The sequence below is a fragment of the Periophthalmus magnuspinnatus genome, chromosome 1, assembly GCF_009829125.3.
Source record: "Periophthalmus magnuspinnatus isolate fPerMag1 chromosome 1, fPerMag1.2.pri, whole genome shotgun sequence".
NCBI classification, from domain to species: Eukaryota; Metazoa; Chordata; class Actinopteri; order Gobiiformes; family Gobiidae; genus Periophthalmus; species Periophthalmus magnuspinnatus.
The window spans coordinates 10887168-10908915 of NC_047126.1; the positions used below are offsets into that span (position 1 = coordinate 10887168).

The window sequence follows — 21748 nt, forward strand, 5'->3', positions numbered from 1 at the left end:
AGGTGAGCGCGAGCGTGAGCGTGGGAGCTGGAGGAGACGTCTCTGTTGGCGTGAAAGGTGTGTCATGTTACACCGCATTAACGCGAGGACCCGGGATCACACAGGTAAGACAGACCTTTATTAACTTTGGGTTTATTTTATATAAACTTGTTTAACTATTTATTCCACGTCTATTTACGTTTTGTTTTGGACAAGTTGTCGCCTTAAACGAATAAGGAAGTCACCTGCTGAACAGGTGTAACAGGACCTGTGGCATTCCTCCACACAGCCGTCCAGACATCGGCACAGAGCGGTGTGTGTGACGATGTGAGCCTATTGTAAACAGGAAATGTAGTTTAAATAGTTTAACATGAGAAATGGGGATTTAACCCTATACCACACATGTCAATGTACTGTGTTTGGAAAAAACAAAAAGTGCAACTTTTTAATTGTCTCAAATAATGCTTCTTCAGTCTTAATTTCTTCTGTTCTGCAGATGCCTGACTTGTCTGTGTGCATTAAACCCATTCATTAACCCTGCAGCACTGATAACAGAAACAGCTGCCTCTTTGTGTGGAAGCCAGGGGTCTTTATGTGAGACTGGGAGCTGATCCATTTATCACGAAGGTAAGTTTTTATTAGGAGGGTCATTTGTTTATGAAGGTAATTTAAAGTTGCACTTTTCTGGTGGAGGGTATGCCACCCACTTGTCTCATGGATATTGCTTTGCCTGGATTGTTCCACTGTATATAAATGTTAAAATCTTGCATCTATTCAATTGTGGGCATTTTATTGGCAAAATTTGGTGGCTTGTTTTTGATGGTGTCACAGCTTGTTTTTATGAAGATGGATGGTCAAAGTTAATGTACACTTTATTGTTTTACATGTTTTTGGGTTGGGGCAGAATACGTTTTATGCCAACATTCAAGGTAAAACAACAGCTAGGTTTTGGACCATTCATCTTAAAAGTTACATAATGCCCCTTTTAAAACGATGTAAGGACAATCATTCAATGTTGTGACCTGCATAAAAGATTCAACTTGCACTGCTGTCAATACTTAAAGATCATTACCATTTCTTTTTAAAATATATTTCACTATACTTTTTCAGCATGGCAGTGCAGGAGTTGACCCCAGCATCTGTGTCCGCTCTGCTGTACACCGTCGTGTCTCTGCTCTCACTGGGCTTACTGCTGCTCATGTGCCTGATCAGGAAGAAAAGGAGGATGGAGGGAACGTATCGGCCCAGCGCAGAAGAGCGGAAACAGACGGGACCAAACTGTCCTGAAAAACCTGGGCTACCTCTACCACTGCCTAAAGAGGAAAGACTCATTTAACCTCTACCCTTCTACTTTGACTCTTCAAATGTATTAAGTATATTTATGGGTACTCACTCCCCAATGATGGATTTCACTGGATTGGATGAAGTGCCTTCTTCCACTGCACTCAGTTTGATGTATATGTTTTGTGTTGTATAGACGTTTGTTCACAATAATGTTTTTTTTATATTGTTTAGAGTATTTCACTATGTGCCAATATGAAGGATTACGACTGTGAAGCACCTTTTTATACATAGATTAGATGAAAAACTATTTTGCATGTTACATAAATAATAGATTTATTGAGTATTTACATGTGAGATTTCTTGATATTGGTTGAGGAGAAATTAAGTTGACCATAATGATTTTGGTCCAAGTAATAAAATCATTTCTCAATATTTATAATTGTATTGTTAAAAATTTCTTCTACCTCCATCACAGCACTGGCTTTATCTTATGATCATAATTATACCTTAGACAAAGTTGAACTAAAACATGAAGATGCCAAAAACAGGCCAATGCAGCAGGCTATCTTTATTTTAGAAAATGATGACATAGCACTGGCAGTGGCACAGAATTTCCAACTCCATCAAGTGACTTAACGTCTTTCCCAACTCTTCACCCCCGTTTCACACTTAAAATCTGTCCTGTCCAATAAAGCTGAGCTGGGCTGAAAAAAAATCTTCTAAACAAATGTCATTAAGTTTCAAACCTTTTCTTAAGTTCAGACACCCTAACGGGTGGCAGATCCTTTTCCTCCTCTGTGTCTGACTGACTTTCCCTCCAAGGTAAATGTCCACCAGTTTCTACTAAAGTTTTCATCCTAGACTTTAAATCCGGTCCTTGGACACGGGAGTGACACTGGAACCTGGCTGCTGCAGAGAGCACTTTGGGTGGAGGGGGGGTAGTCTGGATCGGGTGGGTTTTTGGTTCGATTTGTTTGGGGCCCTCAATGACACCTTCATGGGACAGGCTGGACTCTTGGTGGTCCACACATTTGTCAGTTTTCTGGTTTTGTTCAAACTCCTGATCATTTTCAATAGTTTGGTTTTCTTTAGTTTGTATCAGTTGTTCTTTGCCGTCGCTCAAGTCTTTTTCTGCCACATGCATATTTTCATATTTTTTTGCCTCACAATCTTTGTCAACATCTGCTCCATTTACCTTCATTTTCTGAGCTAAATTGTCATCGTTGTTGTTATCTACTTGTTTTGCCTCGTCTTGTAGGCTGTTGTGAAGGTCCTCATGTGCACTCGTTGATGTCTCCTCCTCTTCCTCCTCCATTTTAGATTTTTCCAGATTGAATTGATCACTTTCCTGCGTAAAGTCTGACAGCTCCTCTGCGGTCTCCAGGTGCCAGCTGTGCAGACTGCCAGTGACACTAATGCAAAGGCTCTCCTGGCTTGGGTTGACAAGGCTGCGCTGAAATACAAAGATGAAAGCAATGAACAACATAAGATTTATTTAATTAAAATGACTGGAGTTATCTCTTCCCTGCCTCGTGCGCTTTTGTTTGTTTTAGTTCCTCATAAATTACAAAGTTTGAGATGGACAGAAAAATATGATAATTAACATACATTTTCTTGCTCATTACTTATTTATTAAAACTGAATTGTGCTCTGTCTACTTTGATCTGAAATAGTCATCTGCTGGTGGACTGGTTGATTGACTGAACTCTTATAAAATAAAAATAATACAAAAATAAATATAATAATAAAATTTTCCTGGTTCTGTGTGTGTATAAAGACATTATGTGGCTGTACCTTAGTGATGAAATCATGGCTGTCAGGCCCAAACAGGTCAAGGCTGCGGGTGCCGTAGAGCATCCCACGTTCATGGCAGGTCCTGGAGCTGAGAGTGTCAAAGATCTCCCCAAGAAGGTCCATCTCCTCTGGGTCGCACAGCAGTTCGTCCTCCTCTTCTTCGTCGTCATGTTTTAACTCAACCCTGACACAAGCAAAAAACACATCCACAAAGGCACAAACAAGAACGCTTGGGACAGTGTCGCCTCTGTGTGGATGGGTGTAAGAAAGTAAATAACTATTGCCTTTAGGGTGCATCGTGCACATCTTTGATACCATGTTTTCAAAGAGATAACCTGGGTACACAGGGCTTTGGAAAATAAATGATTGGATGTTATTATGGGAACTAAAATCTATTTACTGTTGATAAAATAAGGAAGTTAAATGTTTAACTAAAATAACATAAGTCCTGTTGTTTGTGTTCACCTTTCCCAAGTTCCATGGGTATCGTCTATGTTTTCTTCATCTCTAAGAACCCTATACTTGTGAATGGGTCGATTTGGACGTGACTGACATGGGGAAACAGTGATAATGTAAAGCCAAACAATGTAACAGGGCCACACAAAAGATTAAAGAGCAGCAAAGCATGCAGCAAAAAGTCGATGGACACAATAGATTAGCTTGTATTCATGATAAACATAAATGAGAGCATTTAGTGTAAACATACTTTTCCAAAATGTTGAGTGGCTGCCAGTCGGGCCTGAGGGCCATCAGACGGGGTGCGGCGGTGGGACACAGATCCTCCCCTCTGCAGACTGGCCACTTCACTGTGGCTCTGCCATAACAGCACATTTAGGGACACTAGACTTTAACTATACTCCTTAAAACCAATCAGGCAAAACACTAAGACCACCACTAACACATTTGTGCTTTCTGACATCTTGTCTTGACTCGGCCATGTCTCACTCCATGTGTCACCACTGTTTTTATTGAAACCTTTGCTGAGCAGTTTTGTGAGTACAATTATATTTGAACAAACTACCTCCAATTAATGCACATTCTGCTTACTATTGCCTACTGTATATCCATTTTTACATTTTTTGTCACTGCACCTATCAGTGATCAAAATGTTATGCCCAGTGCCTGAAGTACATGAAATACTTTTACCTTATGGATCAACAAATTTTTCAGTCCAGATCTGGTGAGACCTTTGGCCTGTAAAGAATTCAAATACTGTGTTATTGGCATACAGGAACACAGTCATTCTGTTACTTATGTACCTTCATGTTTGACTTCACATTGAGAATCAGTGCTCCCCCTCCCTTCTGTAGAACACACAACCACTTTACCGTAATTTTAAAACAAACAAGTGGTGTTTTCAGAGACTCACCCTTATATTTCCAACTAACTGCTGATAAGACCTGGATTTCCCTGTAACACACACAAGTGATGAAATACAGAATAATGCTGTAGAAAACCTATGACAAAAGCAAACCTGGAGATGCTTCACAGTTTTCAATCTCTTCCTCAAAAAGGTCATCAGGCTCCTGCCCTTTGTTTAGAATTTCCAAGCGGCTGTCAATGAACTAAAAACAAAATGTGACAGCATAACAGCCCATGAAATTATGTCATATAACAAATCCCACATGATGGGATTGTGTATGTGTGGTTTGTTACCAGTAGAGGGCAGTAGACATAAGCCTATAAATATTACTTACCTGTTTGAAGAACTGCAAATGTGCTGCACCTTGAAGGAACTGCCTCATATTGTTGGACTTGTGATCCAGAAAAAGCTCTTTGTTAAAAGTCAATTCACCATCCTGGAAGTTTTAAATACAATGCACAAGAATATGTTAAAGCTACAAAGTTTTAATATTGCAAAAATCAAGTCTATGGGCTTCAGCATGATTTAAAATTTGCACTGTTGCCATAGCAAGTAACAAAATACTATTATGGTCAAATGTCCTCAAAATGTCACCTATAAACTATAAATTATGTTGAAACTCATCAACTCACACATAAGAAGACATATGATCCTTTTTTGTGGTATTTAGTATTAAACTATAGCCTATGTAGATCATGAGTTTACATTTTGCCTCAATAATGATCTAATATGGCTTAGTAATATAAATAACTGTTGACTTCCTGTTGAATACTGCAGAATTGAAATGGCATTAGTGTAGCAAGCAGCAGACTTTCATGAACATGTTGTTACTGCTGAAAAATGGATACATTACATTACTTTACATACTACATCACATGCTAAGTTACATTATACACTACATCTTTGAGTCTGAACTAACTAAATACAAGAATATGAGCACAGGGTAGGGGTAGGTGAAAACAGGAATTTACTGAGCACTCAAGCCCAAATGCAGGGCAACACAGGATAACTCAAACATGCATGAATCAGTTGGATCAGCTGCTAACCGAAAACCATAGTACATAATTTGTCCCCTGTGTAATATGTTATAGAAACAAAGCTGTCATTGTTCAGGGGGATTTTGTGTCTGACCTGTGTGCATAGTGCCTCTCTGTATCCTCCAAACAGCAGCGCCTGAGCCCTTAAAAAGGCCCTGGAGACCCCACAACCCGGAGACACAGCCTGCCTCTTCAGAGTCGTCTTCAGCTGGGACATCTGCGCACACACACACACACACACACACACTCCGGGTCAGAGGGAGTTCATTCAACCCCAGATATCTGTTGTTGCATATGAATGGGCAGCGTTCATGCTCTAAACTCTAATGATGTCATAATCTCAGATGAAGAACAGTCAGGGGCCAATATAACTCTATGGGAGTGGCATGGCTTTTGATAGAAACATCCAAACAGAAAGGTTACTATATCTTGGGGCCAAAACAATGCCATATGAGGTTCTTCAAACTGACTGTCCAGTCATTGTCATTTGTTTTGATTTAATGAATGAATAAATAAATATAACCTTGTGACACCATTCTTTGCTACTCTCCTCATTTTTAAACTAAGGGCAATGTATATTATGACATCATGTGAATACAAGCTATTGGCCCACATTCCCTGATTATTACCACATCATGGGGTATCCTCTTAAAGTCATCAAAGGGAGTTTCCAATGTGTTTGTATCCACATTCAGAATAACGACTTCTTCCAAGCCACGACCCTTCACTTTCTGTCATTAAAAAAACATAGTCAGGAGAGCTATCTGTAAAAAATGTGATTGCCCCTTACTGCACCACAGTGCCCACAAAACATGGTACAGTGTACCATGTTTTGTGTATCTTACCTCTGACAGACTGGTATGGACCCCTATAAGGTATGGCATTGGGGCACTGCAATCAGAAGGTTGTTTAGAAAAACAGAGAACCACACAAATACAAAGTTGAATGCCTTACCAGCAGTAATCCAGCAAGTGTGGGGGAAGAACAGGGATGAAGATATGTTGCCAGTACATAGGATAGAGCACAGCGCTCAAAGCATGTACGCAAGATGTCAGCTAAACAATATAAGAAAGGTAAGATTACACTATTGTTCAGGATGCCATTGCTATTTCAGGTTTAAAAGCTTAAAATAAAGTGCCTCTATTAAAATAATAAGATTTATAAGCACACAGAGTGCCCAAGACTGCATTGTCCTCTGCTGGTGCCCTGAGGGTAGTTTAAATGGGGCTAAAACAATAGCTGCTAAATTCACAGTCATCTTTGTGTACTAGATAAGACTTTTGATAACAGATAGATAAAGGTAAATCTGTGACTTTACTGTGCTGAGTTTGCTGGCAAAGATCAGGATACGTCTCTCAAACAGCATGTTGGCATAGAGCTGCAGAAGATTCCCAACATCAACAGCTACAATGAGCTCAGTCAAGTTCCTCTGTTAAATCAGGAAAAGAGACACACTTGATTTGGACCTCATTATGACAGAGTGACAGAAGGAGCATAGTCATAAACTCACGCTCTCAGGTATAGAGGGAAGACTTCTGGGGTCTGGAGCAATGAAGTAAGGAACCTACACAAATATAAGCCATTAGATCATTCACAGCTCAAAAAAGACATTTTCATATATCATCAGCGCAGATACAAACTACATGACCAGCCATGACCAAGACTACATGACCAGCGTTCACAAACCCTTCATCAGTTTGAACTACAGACACTCATCTCTTAACCAGATCTGACCAAATGGGTCATTGCCTTTTGCCAGTGCAGCACTCTTTTTTCTTTTGACTGCTTTTTAAAATATACTGTAGAGGTGGAGAGAATAATATCAACATATTTGTACATCTTCAAGTTCTCTAATTCTAATCATAAAAGAGCTCAGCAGGTTAATTCTTTACACATATTCAGTTAAATCTTTACACATTAAATTGTCTGGGATCCAGAATGCACACTACTTCAAAACTTAACAAAGATGCAGTTCAGATGGTGATTGACAGGGGGATTAGCAAATAAGGGTCCCAAATATGGCTGTTTTGTGGAACAAACAGGAAAGGAAACATAGCACAAACACTGTGTTTCTCTGTGGATTAAGTGAGTGAAGACCAAACTCTGAGGTGAGAGAAATGTCAAGTAAGTTACAGGTGATGTGAACAATATACAAATATAATACATTGCTTACAAAAAGTGCATTTGATTCTGCTTTGAATTTTGCTGTACGCTGCCTTTAACCCGACTGTACAATAAAAATCTACAGAACGATTTCCGAGCCTCTGCGCCTGTTCTTCTACAACAGAACAGAAACCGACAGAGACCAATGAGCTCCTTCTTTTCACATGCGGTCTGCTGGTCATGACACAAACTGTGCAGTTTAGAAATACTGTAGATGAATGATTAGAAGTGACAAAGTCCACGGAAGAGAAAAGAAAGAAAGTTGAAGTCTGATTCATAGACACAAAATGATCAATGTGAACTTGCAGTGAGTAATTAGAGGGTAAGAGTCAGCCGTTTTGGGTTAGTTTCCAGAAGGATTAGTCTGGATCTGTAAATCCTGAGTTGAACTCACCCCCTCAGGAGCCTCTGGGTGCCCCACACTGTGGGACACCTCACTGACCAACACCTGTTCTCCCTCAGAGAAAAACACAAGATTTAATCTGCTTTAATCAACTGTTATAAATACGCGATATCATTTAGATCTCTTCAGTTCCTCTCCCTTAGCATTCCAGCTCACTGAAATAACAGGATAAAATTGATAAATAAGATACTTCCGTTAAACTAAAGACTTACCATGCTGAGAGTGACTGATCCAGGCACCAGTGAGACAGGCTGCTTGTAGAGCTCACCCAGCAGAGCCCTCGCCTCGTTGATCTGTGCACAACAAACAATAAGTTACAGCGGTTTGGAGTATAGATGATAATGTTTTGTATTAATAATTCCTCACTTGTCCTTTGGAGAAGTAATCTGACAGGTTGTTAAGGAGTTTGTAAAAGACTTCAAACCAGGGAAGATAACTAAAACATACAAAGTAAAAGCCAAAAGTAAAATCTGTCAATCTGTCTGGACAAAAACGGAGTTGTAGGAGTGAAGACATTTCACTGCTCATTCAAGCCGTTTTTTGGTAAAACATACAAACAAACATTTTCAAACAGAAGCCAGTGTGGCCCAGGTCAAGTTGCTTCTTTTGTGTCATTTTCATGCATTTGTTGACTGTGTGTATAAACCTGTACCTGAGTATGCAGAGGCAGGTCTGTGAGGTGTTTGCAAGTCGACAAAATCCAAAGCGCTGACACCCTTCGAGGTCCGTGAGCGCGAAGGTGAAGTGCTGGACTGCCACACCATCCCGGGCTCTGTGTGGAGAAGACACACACGCCATCGAGGAAGGGTCAAGCCTTGGGTCAGGCCTGGAGTTAGACCTGGGGTCAGGCCTGGGGTCAGGCCTGAGGGGGTCAGGCCTGGGGTCAGGCCTGGGGTCAGGCCAACAATGACAAAACTGAGGTACGTTACCTGAACTCACCTTTGTATATCGTACGGGAAACAAAACCGTGGTAATGTTTGGCAAGACTCCTACAAAATTAAGAAAATATTCATGGTATTAGAGCAGGCTGAGTAGCGTAACAAGCTTAACCAAAATTTGAACAGTACTGAGATAATGGCCCACAACAAGTCTATAAAAAGCCTTTTTATTCTTTAGGTCACTCTTATTGATGCCTACTTTTTAATTAAAACTAAAACTAGTAAGCTAGGGTAGTATTCTTTGGAGTACCTCATCTGTGAAGTCTTCTGGGAACATAAACTGCACACCTGGATCTGTTTTGAGAGAATGGGGAAGTAGTATTATAAAGACAGAAAAAGAAGGTCATCTCTATACCACTTTATGTGGTTTTCTACATCATGCCACAGGAAGCTACATTCACCAAACATGCAGATATATAATGAAGGAACTTCACTACTTCTCCGTATCATTGATTGAACAGTGCTAAATTTGTTGGGTTTGTGTTCTCAAAAACTTGGTTGTATAAATGAAAAAAAAAAAAAAAGTGTTTCCAGAAATTCAAAAAAAACATTTTAACATATAGTGAAAATATACTTTTGTTGTTCATTCGTGAAATAGAGAGATATCTTCAAACACGTGATACCACAATAGCTTCTATAGGCTTTTTCAAAAAGGAAACTAAACACACTGCTGTGGTCAGTGGGGAAGATGGGTACATCTGCTTCATGTTTTATGACACTCACCTCTGTCTCTGGCCACTGGGCAAGTAGCTTCAAAGAACCAGTAAAAAGTCCGCTCAGGATTTTGCCTTTAAACAAAAACAATCAGCAAACATTATACAATGTTAGTTTCCAATTCAGAACAAATTGTGTCAAGCTGGTCTGCACATGAGTGTTAAGTGCTTCTTCAAAATTGAAATTATAAAGTCAATTGTCCTAAATCAGTAATAAAAACTGATTCACTAAATATTTAAGTTTCACAAATATAGGTTATACATAATAAAGTTGTCAAAATGTTTTTTTACACAGCCATATGTTATAAGCAAAGTATTGTCCAATGTGAAAAATTTAAATGTGATTGTGCTTTGATTGTGCCACTTCCTGCACTGAAACTATGACACAATATTGAAGCTTCCAAATAATAATATGTGGCTTATTAAATAAATTAGAAACACAAATTAAACAGAAACAGACACATTGATAGGAACACATTTTAAAGGAGCTTCCTGTGCAGCTAAGAGGAAGTAATAAAAACCACAAGAACATACTAAAAACAAAGTAATAGTATGATGGCTAGTGTTGATGAACTTACTTGAGTCTTGAGCCCATGCTGCTGGCTCACACAGCTTGCCTCCATGTGTAGGACCAGAGGAGAGGGAGGGAAGAGGTGCTCGCGTCCTACAGAAATCTCATGACTAGAATGTAGCACCGAGTCAGGACACAGACACTTCCACTGTGCAAAATCAGCGCCGCAATGACAGCTACACACTTCCTGCTTTGTCTCAAATGTGACTCTTCATGAGGCCTCTCACTTCACTCTTCTTCCTCTAGCGTCATACATGTGTGTTTTTAAATCTACAAAAGTGTGTTAGGGCAAATCTTTTTATGCTCCTTCTGTTTCAAACATTGTATTTACCAATAACTTTGAAATTCATTATTAATATTATATTTTTGGTGATGTTGGTATGTAGGTCCACAGCATGCATCCCCCTTTGGTTAACAGATGGAAAAGCACGTCGAAAGTTACATTTTTGGAGATGCTCAAAAAATGACTGTTTTCACCTACCCCCTGTCCAAGTCCACTGTTGTGTACTTAGTTGCAATTATTTGAAAAACGAAGAGTTCAAATGTCATGTTGGGACAATCCTCTGTTTGTAATGGTGGAGCTTTAACTATGGGAAGTTAATGGTGGAATGGAAGTCCCATTTCTTTTTGTAAGGCCTTTTAGATCAACATTGCAGTTTACAGTTAACAAAATGCAAAACAATGCTGTACTAGTTAAATAGTAAGTGTACCTGAGAAAGCATAAAATGTTTTAAAATGTGTCTTTCCTTCTGTTTGCTTTAGTTTTACTCTTTTGTAACAGATATTATCGGCAAAATGTTTTACTAAGTGCACGGAAAAAACACAGACACATTAAGATAAGATTTTCATATTTATTTGATAATATCAATGCCAAATAACATCATTTAGATGTGATTTTATTTTGACCCAGATATGAAAGTGACGATAAAAGGAACAATTATCAAAAAGCTACTGACAAAAGACCACAAGCACAGCCATGTAGCTATTTCTAAGCAGCACTGAGATGAGAACTGGTTTAGTGTGAAGGCTTCTCTGACAGTGACACAAGATAGAAGGTAAGAAGATAGATAGATAGATAGATAGATAGATAGAGGGAGGGAGAGAGAGAGAACAGAAGAGAAGAGCAAAGAATAAGGAGGTCAGAGAAGTCAGTGGAGTGGCAGTGATGTTTGGATGAAGTTGTGAAGGGTGCTCTTGATAAAACAATGAATGACATTTTCAGCCTTAGGCCCCTTCCTCTTCTCCTTCCTCCTCAAATTCGCCCTCCTCGGCTGTGGCATCCTGGTACTGCTGGTATTCGGACACCAAGTCGTTCATGTTGCTCTCCGCCTCCGTGAACTCCATCTCATCCATGCCCTCGCCTGTGTACCAGTGGAGGAAAGCCTTACGACGGAACATGGCGGTGAACTGCTCTGAGATACGCTTGAACAGCTCCTGAATGGCTGTGCTGTTGCCAATGAAGGTGGCAGCCATTTTGAGACCGCGTGGAGGGATGTCGCACACGGCAGTCTTCACATTGTTGGGGATCCATTCAACAAAGTAGCTGCTGTTCTTGTTCTGCACGTTTAGCATTTGCTCATCAACCTCCTTCATGGACATGCGGCCGCGGAAAACTGCAGCCACGGTGAGATAACGACCGTGCCGGGGATCACAAGCCGCCATCATGTTTTTGGCATCGAACATCTGCTGGGTTAGTTCAGGTACTGACAGAGCGCGGTACTGCTGGCTCCCCCTGCTGGTCAGAGGAGCAAAACCGGGCATGAAGAAGTGCAGACGTGGGAAGGGGACCATGTTGACGGCTAGTTTACGCAAGTCAGCATTGAGTTGCCCAGGGAAACGCAGACAGGTAGTGACCCCGCTCATGGTGGCTGAAACAAGGTGGTTGAGGTCGCCGTAAGTGGGTGTGGTCAGTTTGAGAGTACGGAAGCAGATGTCGTAAAGAGCTTCGTTGTCTATGCAGTAGGTCTCATCTGTGTTTTCGACCAACTGATGTACAGACAGAGTGGCATTGTAAGGCTCCACCACAGTATCAGACACCTGCAGAATGAGAACACAAAGGTTTTACATGCAATTACTATGGCATTAGTTATAATAATGTGAACAAGTGCCGGGCGAGGCCTCTTTTCATATCAGATTGCCATCGCAAACCAACTGTTTCCCTATGGCCAGAGATTCACATTTCTTTTTCATCAAGTCCTCTTAACATACCAAGTAACACAATGGTAAGTATGGATATCAATCTTATACCAATAATAATGCGTTTTCTAATAAAATGCCTAGAAACACATTTACTGTGAAGAGTTTTATTTCACCTTGGCATCGTTGTCTCCACCTCAGCTTTAACTGATCTAAAAATATGTCTACAGATAACTAAAATAGATAAACAACATATATGACACATTATTATTATTATTATTATTATTATTGTGAGTATTGATAAAAGCATGAGAATCAATACTTTGTGATACCTCAGTCAGAATTGTATATTGATATTTTGTACCAATCAGCCCATCACTAACACTACCCTTTAATCAACGCTTGACACCGGCACAAAGACTTGCAGACAATAGTGCACGTTCATAAATGAAGCTGATTAGAGTCGATTACCTTGGGGGAAGGCACCACACTGAAGGTGTTCATGATGCGGTCAGGGTACTCCTCCCGGATCTTGCTGATGAGTAGAGTACCCATCCCGGAGCCAGTGCCCCCTCCGAGCGAGTGTGTGAGCTGGAAACCCTGCAGGCAGTCGCAGCTCTCCGCCTCCTTCCTCACTACATCCAGCACCGAGTCCACCAGCTCTGCTCCCTCTGTGTAGTGACCCTTGGCCCAGTTGTTCCCCGCACCACTCTGACCTAGACACAATAGATTCATCACAATTACTGTCAGATTCTGGTCAGATGATCAACTCAAAACTCCTGTGGTTTGTGGATTTACCTTATTCACATTTTTGGACAATTCTGTTTCTGCATTTTCCACATTACTTTACATCAATCTTTTTTTTGTGCCATTAGCTGCACTAATTTAAGTTATGTAGAGTTACTACAGTCTGCAGGACATAGTAAGTATCTAAGCTAACTGACAAATAATACATTAATTAATTCAAAAGATGCAAAATGGGGAAAAATCTCTCAGTTACCAAAGACAAAGTTGTCAGGTCTGAAGATCTGTCCAAAGGGGCCAGAGCGGACTGAGTCCATGGTGCCAGGCTCCAAATCCACAAGGATGGCCCTGGGCACGTACTTCCCACCTGAAATATATCAAGCAAAAGATACTATTTTTAAAACTGTGAGGCGTCATTATGGGGCATTGTATACATTTATTATAATATACTGGGTTTGCACCTGAAGCTTCGTTGTAATAGACATTGATACGGTCCAGCTGCAGATCACTGTCTCCATGATAGGTTCCAGTCGGGTCAATGCCATGCTCATCACTGATCACCTCCCAAAACTACACACACAAACACAAAAATGTAAAGAATTAAAGCAAAGGAAATTAATTAAAAATAGACACTATAAAACACATGAGAAGATTATAGGGTATTCTGGTTGACGAGCCTTAGATACAGTATTTTTATTCATATCACGCGCTTATAAGGATGTCACCGTGCAACTGGTTTTCCAGTATTTTCGGTGCCACACCCCTCTCTCAATCACGCACAGACATATGCACACAGACGCCCCCACATTTTTGCCAAAAAGCGCATCGATCCCACGGGAGAGACAAAGAAGACACAGCTGCGCACACTCTGATGTCTAAAAGCCAGTACACGATGGGGACAGTAGGGATGTCTCGCCGTGCCACCGCCCATCCTTGACCAGGGCATTGTTTGAGCGCATCACATTCTTGCACAACCTTTCATTTTACAGTGACCTATTTAGAGATTGTCTGGGACACCATCCCCGTTCAGACAGTACTATTGGTGTTTAATTGCGTCAAACCTGCCCGTGAAGCAGGTTTTATAGGCTATAACGGGTGCGTAATATCCTTTCACAAACCTTTGCTCCAATCTGGTTCCCGCACTGGCCGGCCTGCAGGTGCACGATCTCACGCATGTTGTCGTCGCGGTGTGTGGTTTAGCCTTGTCTGAAGTGAAGCTGTAAGCTCGGTGTTTGGTCCTGCGCTGGTCCGGTTTGCGTGTCCCGGCTCAGAGGGGTTCAAGCTGAGGCTGAATGGCGAAGAGGAGGAGAGTGGCGCTGAGGCTGTGGCTGCTGCTCGTCTTGTCTACACAACGCGCATGCGCAGAGACTGTAGCTGCTGCAGCATGACGTCATCTCTATGGCAACTAAAACCGGGCCCAACTGGTAACCACCGTGTCTGGGGCGGCGAGGCTGAGGCTCAAACAGGACGATTTTCTTTACCCTTTGACCGGGTTTTGTCATGCTCAAACTCACCATTATTGCGTCGACCACATGTAAACACAAAACTTTGTGCACAGACTCCTTTTTGTGTACATTTGAAAAGGTGTGCGTGTGTTTGATCTTCATAGGCCATAGTCGGTTAGTTGCTTAGAGAAGTGCAGGTGTGTCACTTAAAGAGACACTTTTTGGGTGAAGGGTAGGGCTTTGTCCATGATGATGTTATTTTGAATGGAATGTTCCATAGTATGGCCTTAAACAGCTATATAGCCTAGCATCTATTCAATCAGTTGTTTTTTTTATTGCTGAAATATCTAGAATAATGAGCTATGCGTTCATAATGTGTAGTAAGGGCTCACCTCTTCACTGAGGTTCACTGAGGCTTTAACTATTTAAGGCAACTAACTAATAACTGTATTTGGTGGCCTAGTTTTTGTATGGGCAGACAGGGCTCTGTCTGCTTTGGTGGACCCCCAGGGAAACTTGCAGCTGGGTTTCAGGTGGCTTACACAATTACATAGACACAGGACTATATTTTTTAGGTGTTTGGAGAAGCATTGTTATTATGAAAGATTTTTTTGTAGGCTAGGCTATGTATACTTATTATGAATATTTCTTTTGGAAATTTAATGTATAATGAGGATGACATAATCTGACAGCCACCATTAGCTCATTAGGAACGTCATTATAAGAAAGGTGTAAAGTCATATATTAATATTCATAGAAAATGAAGCTAATTTGTGTAGAATATGCTATTGGAGCATTGCACTGGAATAAGTCCCATTGCGCCCCCTGTGTTTTGCACAGGTCTCTGGAGTGACTCAGAGTAAATGAGGCTCAGCAGGTTTATATTGTTCCACAACAACAACAGCCTTATCTCAAGTGTGTGATGTTGCTCATGTCAGTGGAGGCAGCCACTCTCAAACACTTGTAAGAGAAACTTGCATCTGGGTTTCAGGGAGTTTACAGAATCATATAGACATAGGATATTTATCAAATCACCAAATCACACTAAAGTAAAATGTTGATCAACACAGAATCTAACAGTGTTTCATTCTTCAGTAACGTCGTATGAATAATGGTCAAAATGTTACAAAAAATATTAGATTAAAGGCAACAGGACTTCTTCACTTCACCAATGTTCATAATGACCACTAGAGGGCAGTGTAAGACCATTTTTATGAACGTTAAAAATCACCACTAGAGGGCAGTGTAAGACCATTTTTATGAACGTTAAAAATCACCACTAGAGGGCAGTGTAAGACCATTTTATGAACGTTAAAAATCACCACTAGAGGGCAGTGCAAGACCATTTTATGAACGTTAAAAATCACCACTAGAGGGCAGTGCAAGACCATTTTATGAACGTTAAATATCACCACTAGAGGGCAGTGCAAGACCATTTTTAATTGACTGTTTTCACTTTGGTAATTCTCCTGATGTTGTAGTAACAGAAAATGTTTACTAGAGGGTAGTAGAGTTGTTTTTACTTTGTTGTCGTGGTTTATATTTGATGAATGATAGTGTTCACATTACAAATACATTCTTTTCTTTTGTTCAGATCTATTTATGCTTTCCAACCCACGCAGCCTCAGCAATGAAGTGTAACGAGCTGGGCTACATTTGTCCTAATTCCAGGCACCATAAAAAAACAATGCCCACTGATTTACATGATAGATTAGACTCAAAACGGGTTAGGGTTAATTAGGAGGGTATTCATGAGAATCTTTTGCTTTGTGAAAACCAAAATTCAGGTCTATGTAAGTAAAGTCTTCACTATTACATCAACGACATGGTTTAAAGTCAACATATGGGTTCATTTAGGGCAACGTTAGGACTTAGGTTAAGGTTTGGCAAGTAGTAATAATGGTTAAGTTTAAGCCCAGGAAATGAATGTATATCAGTGTAATATCCCTACACTTGAGGTCTCAACAACAGCAGACATCGTTGGTACTATCGCCACAATGTCTACAATAAATGTAAACTTTGAAATGATGGTAGACTGAAGTGTTTTTGTTGTTGTTGTTTTGTCTTTTTTAATTGGTGCCAGTTGAGAATGTTAGTAAGATATAAGATTAAAAAAAATGTTATAATGTGAGTTGAAAAGCGGATTCAGTCTACATATGATAACGTCATTCAAACAACACATCTCACTCAACAAAAAAGTGATTTACAGTACATCAAATATTGTAAGGACAAAAACAAGTCCCTTCTCTTAAACATGATTTTTCATTCAAAGCTGTATATTGCACATTATTCTTATGTAAATCCAAGGTTAAGGTGCACTGTGTAACTTTTTTGGTGACTGGTCTATCACTATGGCGATGCTAGTGCTTTGCCTGGAATGTTTGGTCTTTCATTACCTTCACAAAACCATATACATTTCTGAAGCCCTGAACAGCTCCAGTGTCTTAAAGCGGCAGCCTCTGAGTCATAGTAATGTTCAGTCAGATGCATCTGGACACAGCCTACAGCCAAATAAATCCATACTGTGCCCACACTGTATATTCACTCATTAGAACAATTATTACAGCAAATTCAAATGGATTATTTCTTCAGAAAGGTAAGATTTGGAGTGGTCCATGTTGATTACATCTGCCTGAATAAGACTCTTAAATGAACAGAGCAATGACTTCATTTTAGAAGGATTTCTTTGGGAATTAGTGGGTCACTAAGTGCTCACTACTTTTCATTTGCGCTCAATACTTAACATAAGAATTTACATTTTTCTGCTTAAAATCGTAATCAACATTCAGTCCCCTATTCTCCTATATGGTAAATGGTCATATTTAAATAGCACTTTTCTAACTTCAAGGCATCACCCATTCACACACACATCACCAGTGTGTGAATGGGTGATACACACCAGTGTAGGGTGACAAGAGTAGAGAAAAGAAGAACCAAACTAAACTTAAAGAACTGAAAAAGTATAACTGGATTGACCCCACTTAAAATCACTGAACATTTGTCAACTGTGACACATCTTTCTTTTTTAAATCCTGCTGTTTTTGCCACTTACAGAGACATTCTGGGGCTGTTTTCAGTGGAATAAACTGTTTTAACGTCAAGAGAGAGATAATAGCTTCAACAGTGCCAAACACAGTTACCCTTCACTGTCACTCAACACGTACACGCCTCACACTGCTCAGGGATGATGTTAATAAAACAAACTTCTACCACTCTTTTTCTCAGCAAATGAAAACTTAATATCAAGTATAAGTAACCGAAGCGCTGCTCTTCTGAAGAACAGGTGAGCTGATGTCTGTCCTCTCAGATAACATTACATCACGTGTATTTCTCACAGGCTCCATCAAAAATTTCAAATTTTTTGTATTTTTTCTTGAGTTTTCAGACAATAGAATATCTTATATGACTGTTTTTTAAATCAGACCTATGCTGAAAAACTTCCTTTTCAGAGCTTTTAACCATATTATAGTTGTTTCCCCTCACAATTTACCTACTCAGTTTGCCAATCCACCCCCATTTTCACCACCACCGGTACACATTTACTGCGTTCTTCAATTTAATTTTCTTAATCAGTCAAATGCCTAGGATTAGGTGTCGTAGTGTAGTCATTTTCGTACAAATAGTGTGATATGCAGCTATAGGAGGGGCCGACAGCTGCACGGCTCTTTGTTGTCATGATGTTTATGGCTACGTCAGCTCCCATTGGGCACCACATCTTATAATGCAGAAGTCAGCGGACTTGTTTCTATTATTAAGTCATTTTAGATTAATATATATGTATCTAAAATGTGCAAATTGTTACATAATGATCCACGGGTGTCATGGATAATAAGTATAGAGCAGACACAATCACAATAGGGGTGATTTAATGTGTGCAGTGTGTCACCACCATAAATCCTGAGCTGTGTGAGCCATCAGGAAATTTGAGAATTGTTTATCACTAAAGGTGCAGACAGTCGACAAAGTTAATAGAGACTGGCTTTTGTTTTGTTTCCTTCACATACTGACTTTTTCTGTCTGCCTTTAGTTCAGGATCATTAGCACTTATTATAGCCCTGAATACAAACATATAAAATTCTTATAAAAACTCATGTTTGTCAAAGCACATTCATCTGTCAGAGGCACATGTGTGCGTATGAGCATGGAGGGACTTCTTCATGAGAAGATGGATGATATGTGCATTTTAAAGAGGAGGTTCCCACAGCGACTGCTCCGACGCATCAAAGCAGCAGGACACGAACAGCAGAAACACCAAGGGAAAAATGATAAGAGCTGGGAACCAAAAATACAGGATATTTGAGAATTTAGAGAAGCTTCCATAAAATAAGAAGAGCCACGCAGCCTTAAAACTTCATTGTGTGTGTGCGTATATATATATATATATATATATATATATATATATATATATATATATATATATATATATATATATATATATATATATATATACATACACAGATACATATATTAAATATATGTAGATATATGTGTACATGTGTGTAATATATTACATATATTTACATATATTACACTCATGTACACTCTATACACTCTGTATATTACACTTAAATTATCCTCACCCCAGACCAAAATGTATAACTGAAATGATTGTTTACTTACCATAGAGATGTGGAGCTAATAAAATGATTAAGTTAAATGTTTTGACTCCTTTCAACTTGTTGTTTATAAATCTGATTATATCAATAACGACACGGCCTGTTTTTGCATGATTACGACGGAGACATAAATAATGAATATGAGAGATGTAAAGCGCACGCTGACAGCCGCACATCAAGAGCAGTGCTGTGTGGGAGCGCACACAGTGGGCGGATCAACAATAATTAACTCTATCTTCATGTATAAACAGTCATTATTAAGGGTCAAAGTGTCAATGAACGCATCACGGTAAGCTCTATAAAGCAGCACAAAACAACACAAAAACAGCTCATTTCAATATTGTGATTAGCAGCGCTGTGGTCGCCCGCTTCCTTCAACACTTCAGAGGCCCTGTGGAGGTCCTGTGGAGGCCCTGTGGAGGTCCTGTGGAGGCCCTGTGGAGGTCCTGTGGAGGTCCTGTGGAGGCCTTGTGGAGGTCCTGTGGAGGCCTTGTGGAGGTCCTGTGGAGGTCCTGTGGAGGTCCTGTGGAGGTCCTGTGGAGGTCCTGTGGAGGTCCTGTGGAGGTCCTGTGGAGGTCCTGTGGAGGTCCTGTGGAGCAGAGATGTGACCTTCATGAACGAGTCGGTTCCTTAACAAGAACGGTTGGATCCAGATCTCTCTTCTTTTTTTTTTATAAGATCCAAATCTTTTTCCTTCTAATTTGTCTGCATTTTTACACTGATTAACACTGAACACAAGAATCAGCACAGAAGCAGAGCAGGCGACACAAGACAGAGATTTGTGCACAAACGTATTTGACATCATCATAACAGTTGGTTTTTAGTACTGTAGTAACGTTACTCTAAATGTTCTATGTTTATATGCACGGCCGATACAGTGACAGCAGTACTGTAGCTGGAACTTTATTAGAGTTTGATGATAATACAAAATGAACTGAACGTCTACTTGTTTCTTGTATATTTTTCTTCTCCTTCATCACATTTACTATACAATAAATTACTTTATAATACTACACATGGTCTGTAATGTGTTTGGTCAAAAACCTTTGGAGAAATCTGTGGAGACCTGAATAACAATGAGCTGAAAAAGTGAATGAATTAAGCAGATGTTCTATGGGATTCATTTCACAAGTAACTGCAATAGGCTTTATAATAGGCTCATTACTGCAATCATACATAGCCCAACCTCACTTCAAGGTCCACTATGGAACTTTTCCATAGTATGACGTTAAACTTACTTTTTTAAATTATTAACTAAGCAGGCTCTCCACAGATCTGACCTATGCTTCAGGCTGGTAGTGCCTCATGCTTGTCATGTCATGCTTGTTAGCACTTCTCTGAAATTTTTCTTTTCAAAGTTAAAGTACATGCACCCATACGTTGCTATGGGTAACTTAAAGGTTAATTAAGTATCATTTCCCATCATGGCTGTAGGCAATCCATAACTGAACATGTGTTGAAAGTCTCTGAGCTTTTGAATGTGCCTCATTGACATGCATGAACAGTATCAGGCTAAATGCATGTGAAGAGCAGCCATCTATAGTGAAAACACAAGATATATGCTTTTCTGGTGAAGGCCACAAATAACAGAGATACTTCAGGTTCAAAAAATTCCGTACAAAGCATTATCAGTCAATGGAGGAGCTTTTTGAGAGCAGCATCTGCATGTTAACCGCTCTCACATACGGCTAAATGAATGATTACCATATGCACTTAGCAGTGGTGGAACATACAAGTACAAGTAGTAAGTAGTAGTACTTCACACATGTACTTTAATACTTTTACTTAAGTAGATTTTTTCATGTGATTCTCTTTTTTTTTACTCCGGTATCTGTGCTTTTGCTTAAGTAACAAAATGGAGTACTTCTTCCACCTCTGGCATTCAGCCACTGTGAAGTACAGCAAGGACTGACCTGAACGCTACTATAAAGTACATAAATGAACTGTGCCACTCATACTGACTGAATAAGGGACAGTGTGCAACATAGAAAAATATGATGCATTAATAAATGACATTGAATAAAATGAAGAGTGGCACAGTCATTAAAGTTGCATAAACCGTGTTACTGATCATATAAAATGCTATTTACTTTAAAAGAGGTAAACTGAACCCACAGCACACACCTTTGATGGAACAATGGAATTTCACTTTTTTTTTTGTCATTTTTGAGTGTATTTTAAAGTGCAGCGTAGATTCATCAAATGCAAATTTTATTTAATCTGCAGTTGAGGTCTTGTTTTGTGTGTGGTGCAGGAGGTCAAAGGTTCAAATCCTCCATAGGCTGCTCATAAGTCTAAATCACAGCATGTGGCCAGAGCATCCGGTGCTAAAATCTTCATTCATGTAAATAACATGGTGACCTCTACAGAAAAGGAGCAGCTAAAGTTAAATTAATGCCATTTTGTTTTCATTCATAATAAGCTTCTTTTCACCAAGAAATGTGAAACTGTGCGATTTTCTCTGCTTTATACCTCTCACCTTTCTCTTATGGTATTGTGGTCGCTGCCTTTTTCAGTGACTCACACAATAATTTGACATATATTTGACCCTGGGGGCTCCTG

General features: G+C 39.8%; 2 protein-coding genes and 1 long non-coding RNA gene across 5 annotated transcripts; 1 reads left to right on the forward strand and 2 right to left on the reverse strand.

Moving 5' to 3' along the window:
• On the forward strand, positions 1 to 1676 carry LOC129456468 (uncharacterized). Its single transcript, XR_008648780.1, has 3 exons — positions 1 to 104; positions 476 to 606; positions 1090 to 1676. It is a non-coding gene; the product is annotated as an uncharacterized LOC129456468 (long non-coding RNA).
• A 228-nt stretch (positions 1677 to 1904) lies between these two features.
• dennd1c (DENN domain containing 1C) lies at positions 1905 to 10419 on the reverse strand. Of its 3 annotated transcripts, none has more exons than XM_055223654.1 (23): positions 10253 to 10403; positions 9685 to 9749; positions 9212 to 9255; positions 8963 to 9012; positions 8676 to 8795; positions 8390 to 8459; positions 8236 to 8316; positions 8015 to 8068; positions 6968 to 7021; positions 6776 to 6886; positions 6412 to 6512; positions 6303 to 6348; positions 6087 to 6188; positions 5552 to 5674; positions 4755 to 4856; positions 4532 to 4622; positions 4427 to 4467; positions 4317 to 4361; positions 4204 to 4251; positions 3764 to 3871; positions 3523 to 3605; positions 3058 to 3241; positions 1905 to 2716 (listed from the first exon to the last, which is right to left on the reverse strand). In XM_055223654.1, the coding sequence occupies exons 1-23, from the start codon at positions 10267 to 10269 to the stop codon at positions 1997 to 1999; spliced, it is 2460 nt and encodes an 819-aa protein (XP_055079629.1). In that variant the 5' UTR covers positions 10270 to 10403; the 3' UTR covers positions 1905 to 1996. The 3 variants fall into 3 exon arrangements, with proteins under 3 accessions (XP_055079629.1, XP_055079614.1, XP_055079688.1); XM_055223639.1 differs by having other exon boundaries at positions 1984 to 2716; positions 8015 to 8077; positions 10253 to 10419; XM_055223713.1 differs by lacking the exon at positions 8015 to 8068 and having other exon boundaries at positions 1984 to 2716.
• A 663-nt stretch (positions 10420 to 11082) lies between these two features.
• On the reverse strand, positions 11083 to 14472 carry LOC117391688 (tubulin beta-4B chain-like). Its single transcript, XM_033989611.2, has 5 exons — positions 14244 to 14472; positions 13587 to 13695; positions 13382 to 13492; positions 12853 to 13097; positions 11083 to 12282 (listed from the first exon to the last, which is right to left on the reverse strand). The coding sequence occupies exons 1-5, from the start codon at positions 14298 to 14300 to the stop codon at positions 11470 to 11472; spliced, it is 1335 nt and encodes a 444-aa protein (XP_033845502.1). The 5' UTR covers positions 14301 to 14472; the 3' UTR covers positions 11083 to 11469.
• Positions 14473 to 21748: the final 7276 nt, after the last annotated feature.

What these genes read in the sequence shown, in the direction of transcription:
- dennd1c (XM_055223639.1), bottom strand. An exon ending in CCCAGTGGCCAGAGACAGAG is followed by an intron (nt 9,256 to 9,684) that starts GTGAGTGTCATA and finishes CTCTCAAAACAG; the next exon opens with ATCCAGGTGTGCAGTTTATG. An exon ending in GATCAGTCACTCTCAGCATG is followed by an intron (nt 8,078 to 8,235) that starts GTAAGTCTTTAG and finishes TTTTTCTCTGAG; the next exon opens with GGAGAACAGGTGTTGGTCAG.
- LOC117391688 (XM_033989611.2), bottom strand. Translation starts at nt 14,300, where the DNA reads ATGCGTGAGATCGTGCACCTGCAGGCCGGCCAGTGCGGGAACCAGATT. An exon ending in CTATTACAACGAAGCTTCAG is followed by an intron (nt 13,493 to 13,586) that starts GTGCAAACCCAG and finishes GATATATTTCAG; the next exon opens with GTGGGAAGTACGTGCCCAGG. An exon ending in GTGTGGTGCCTTCCCCCAAG is followed by an intron (nt 12,283 to 12,852) that starts GTAATCGACTCT and finishes CTCATTCTGCAG; the next exon opens with GTGTCTGATACTGTGGTGGA.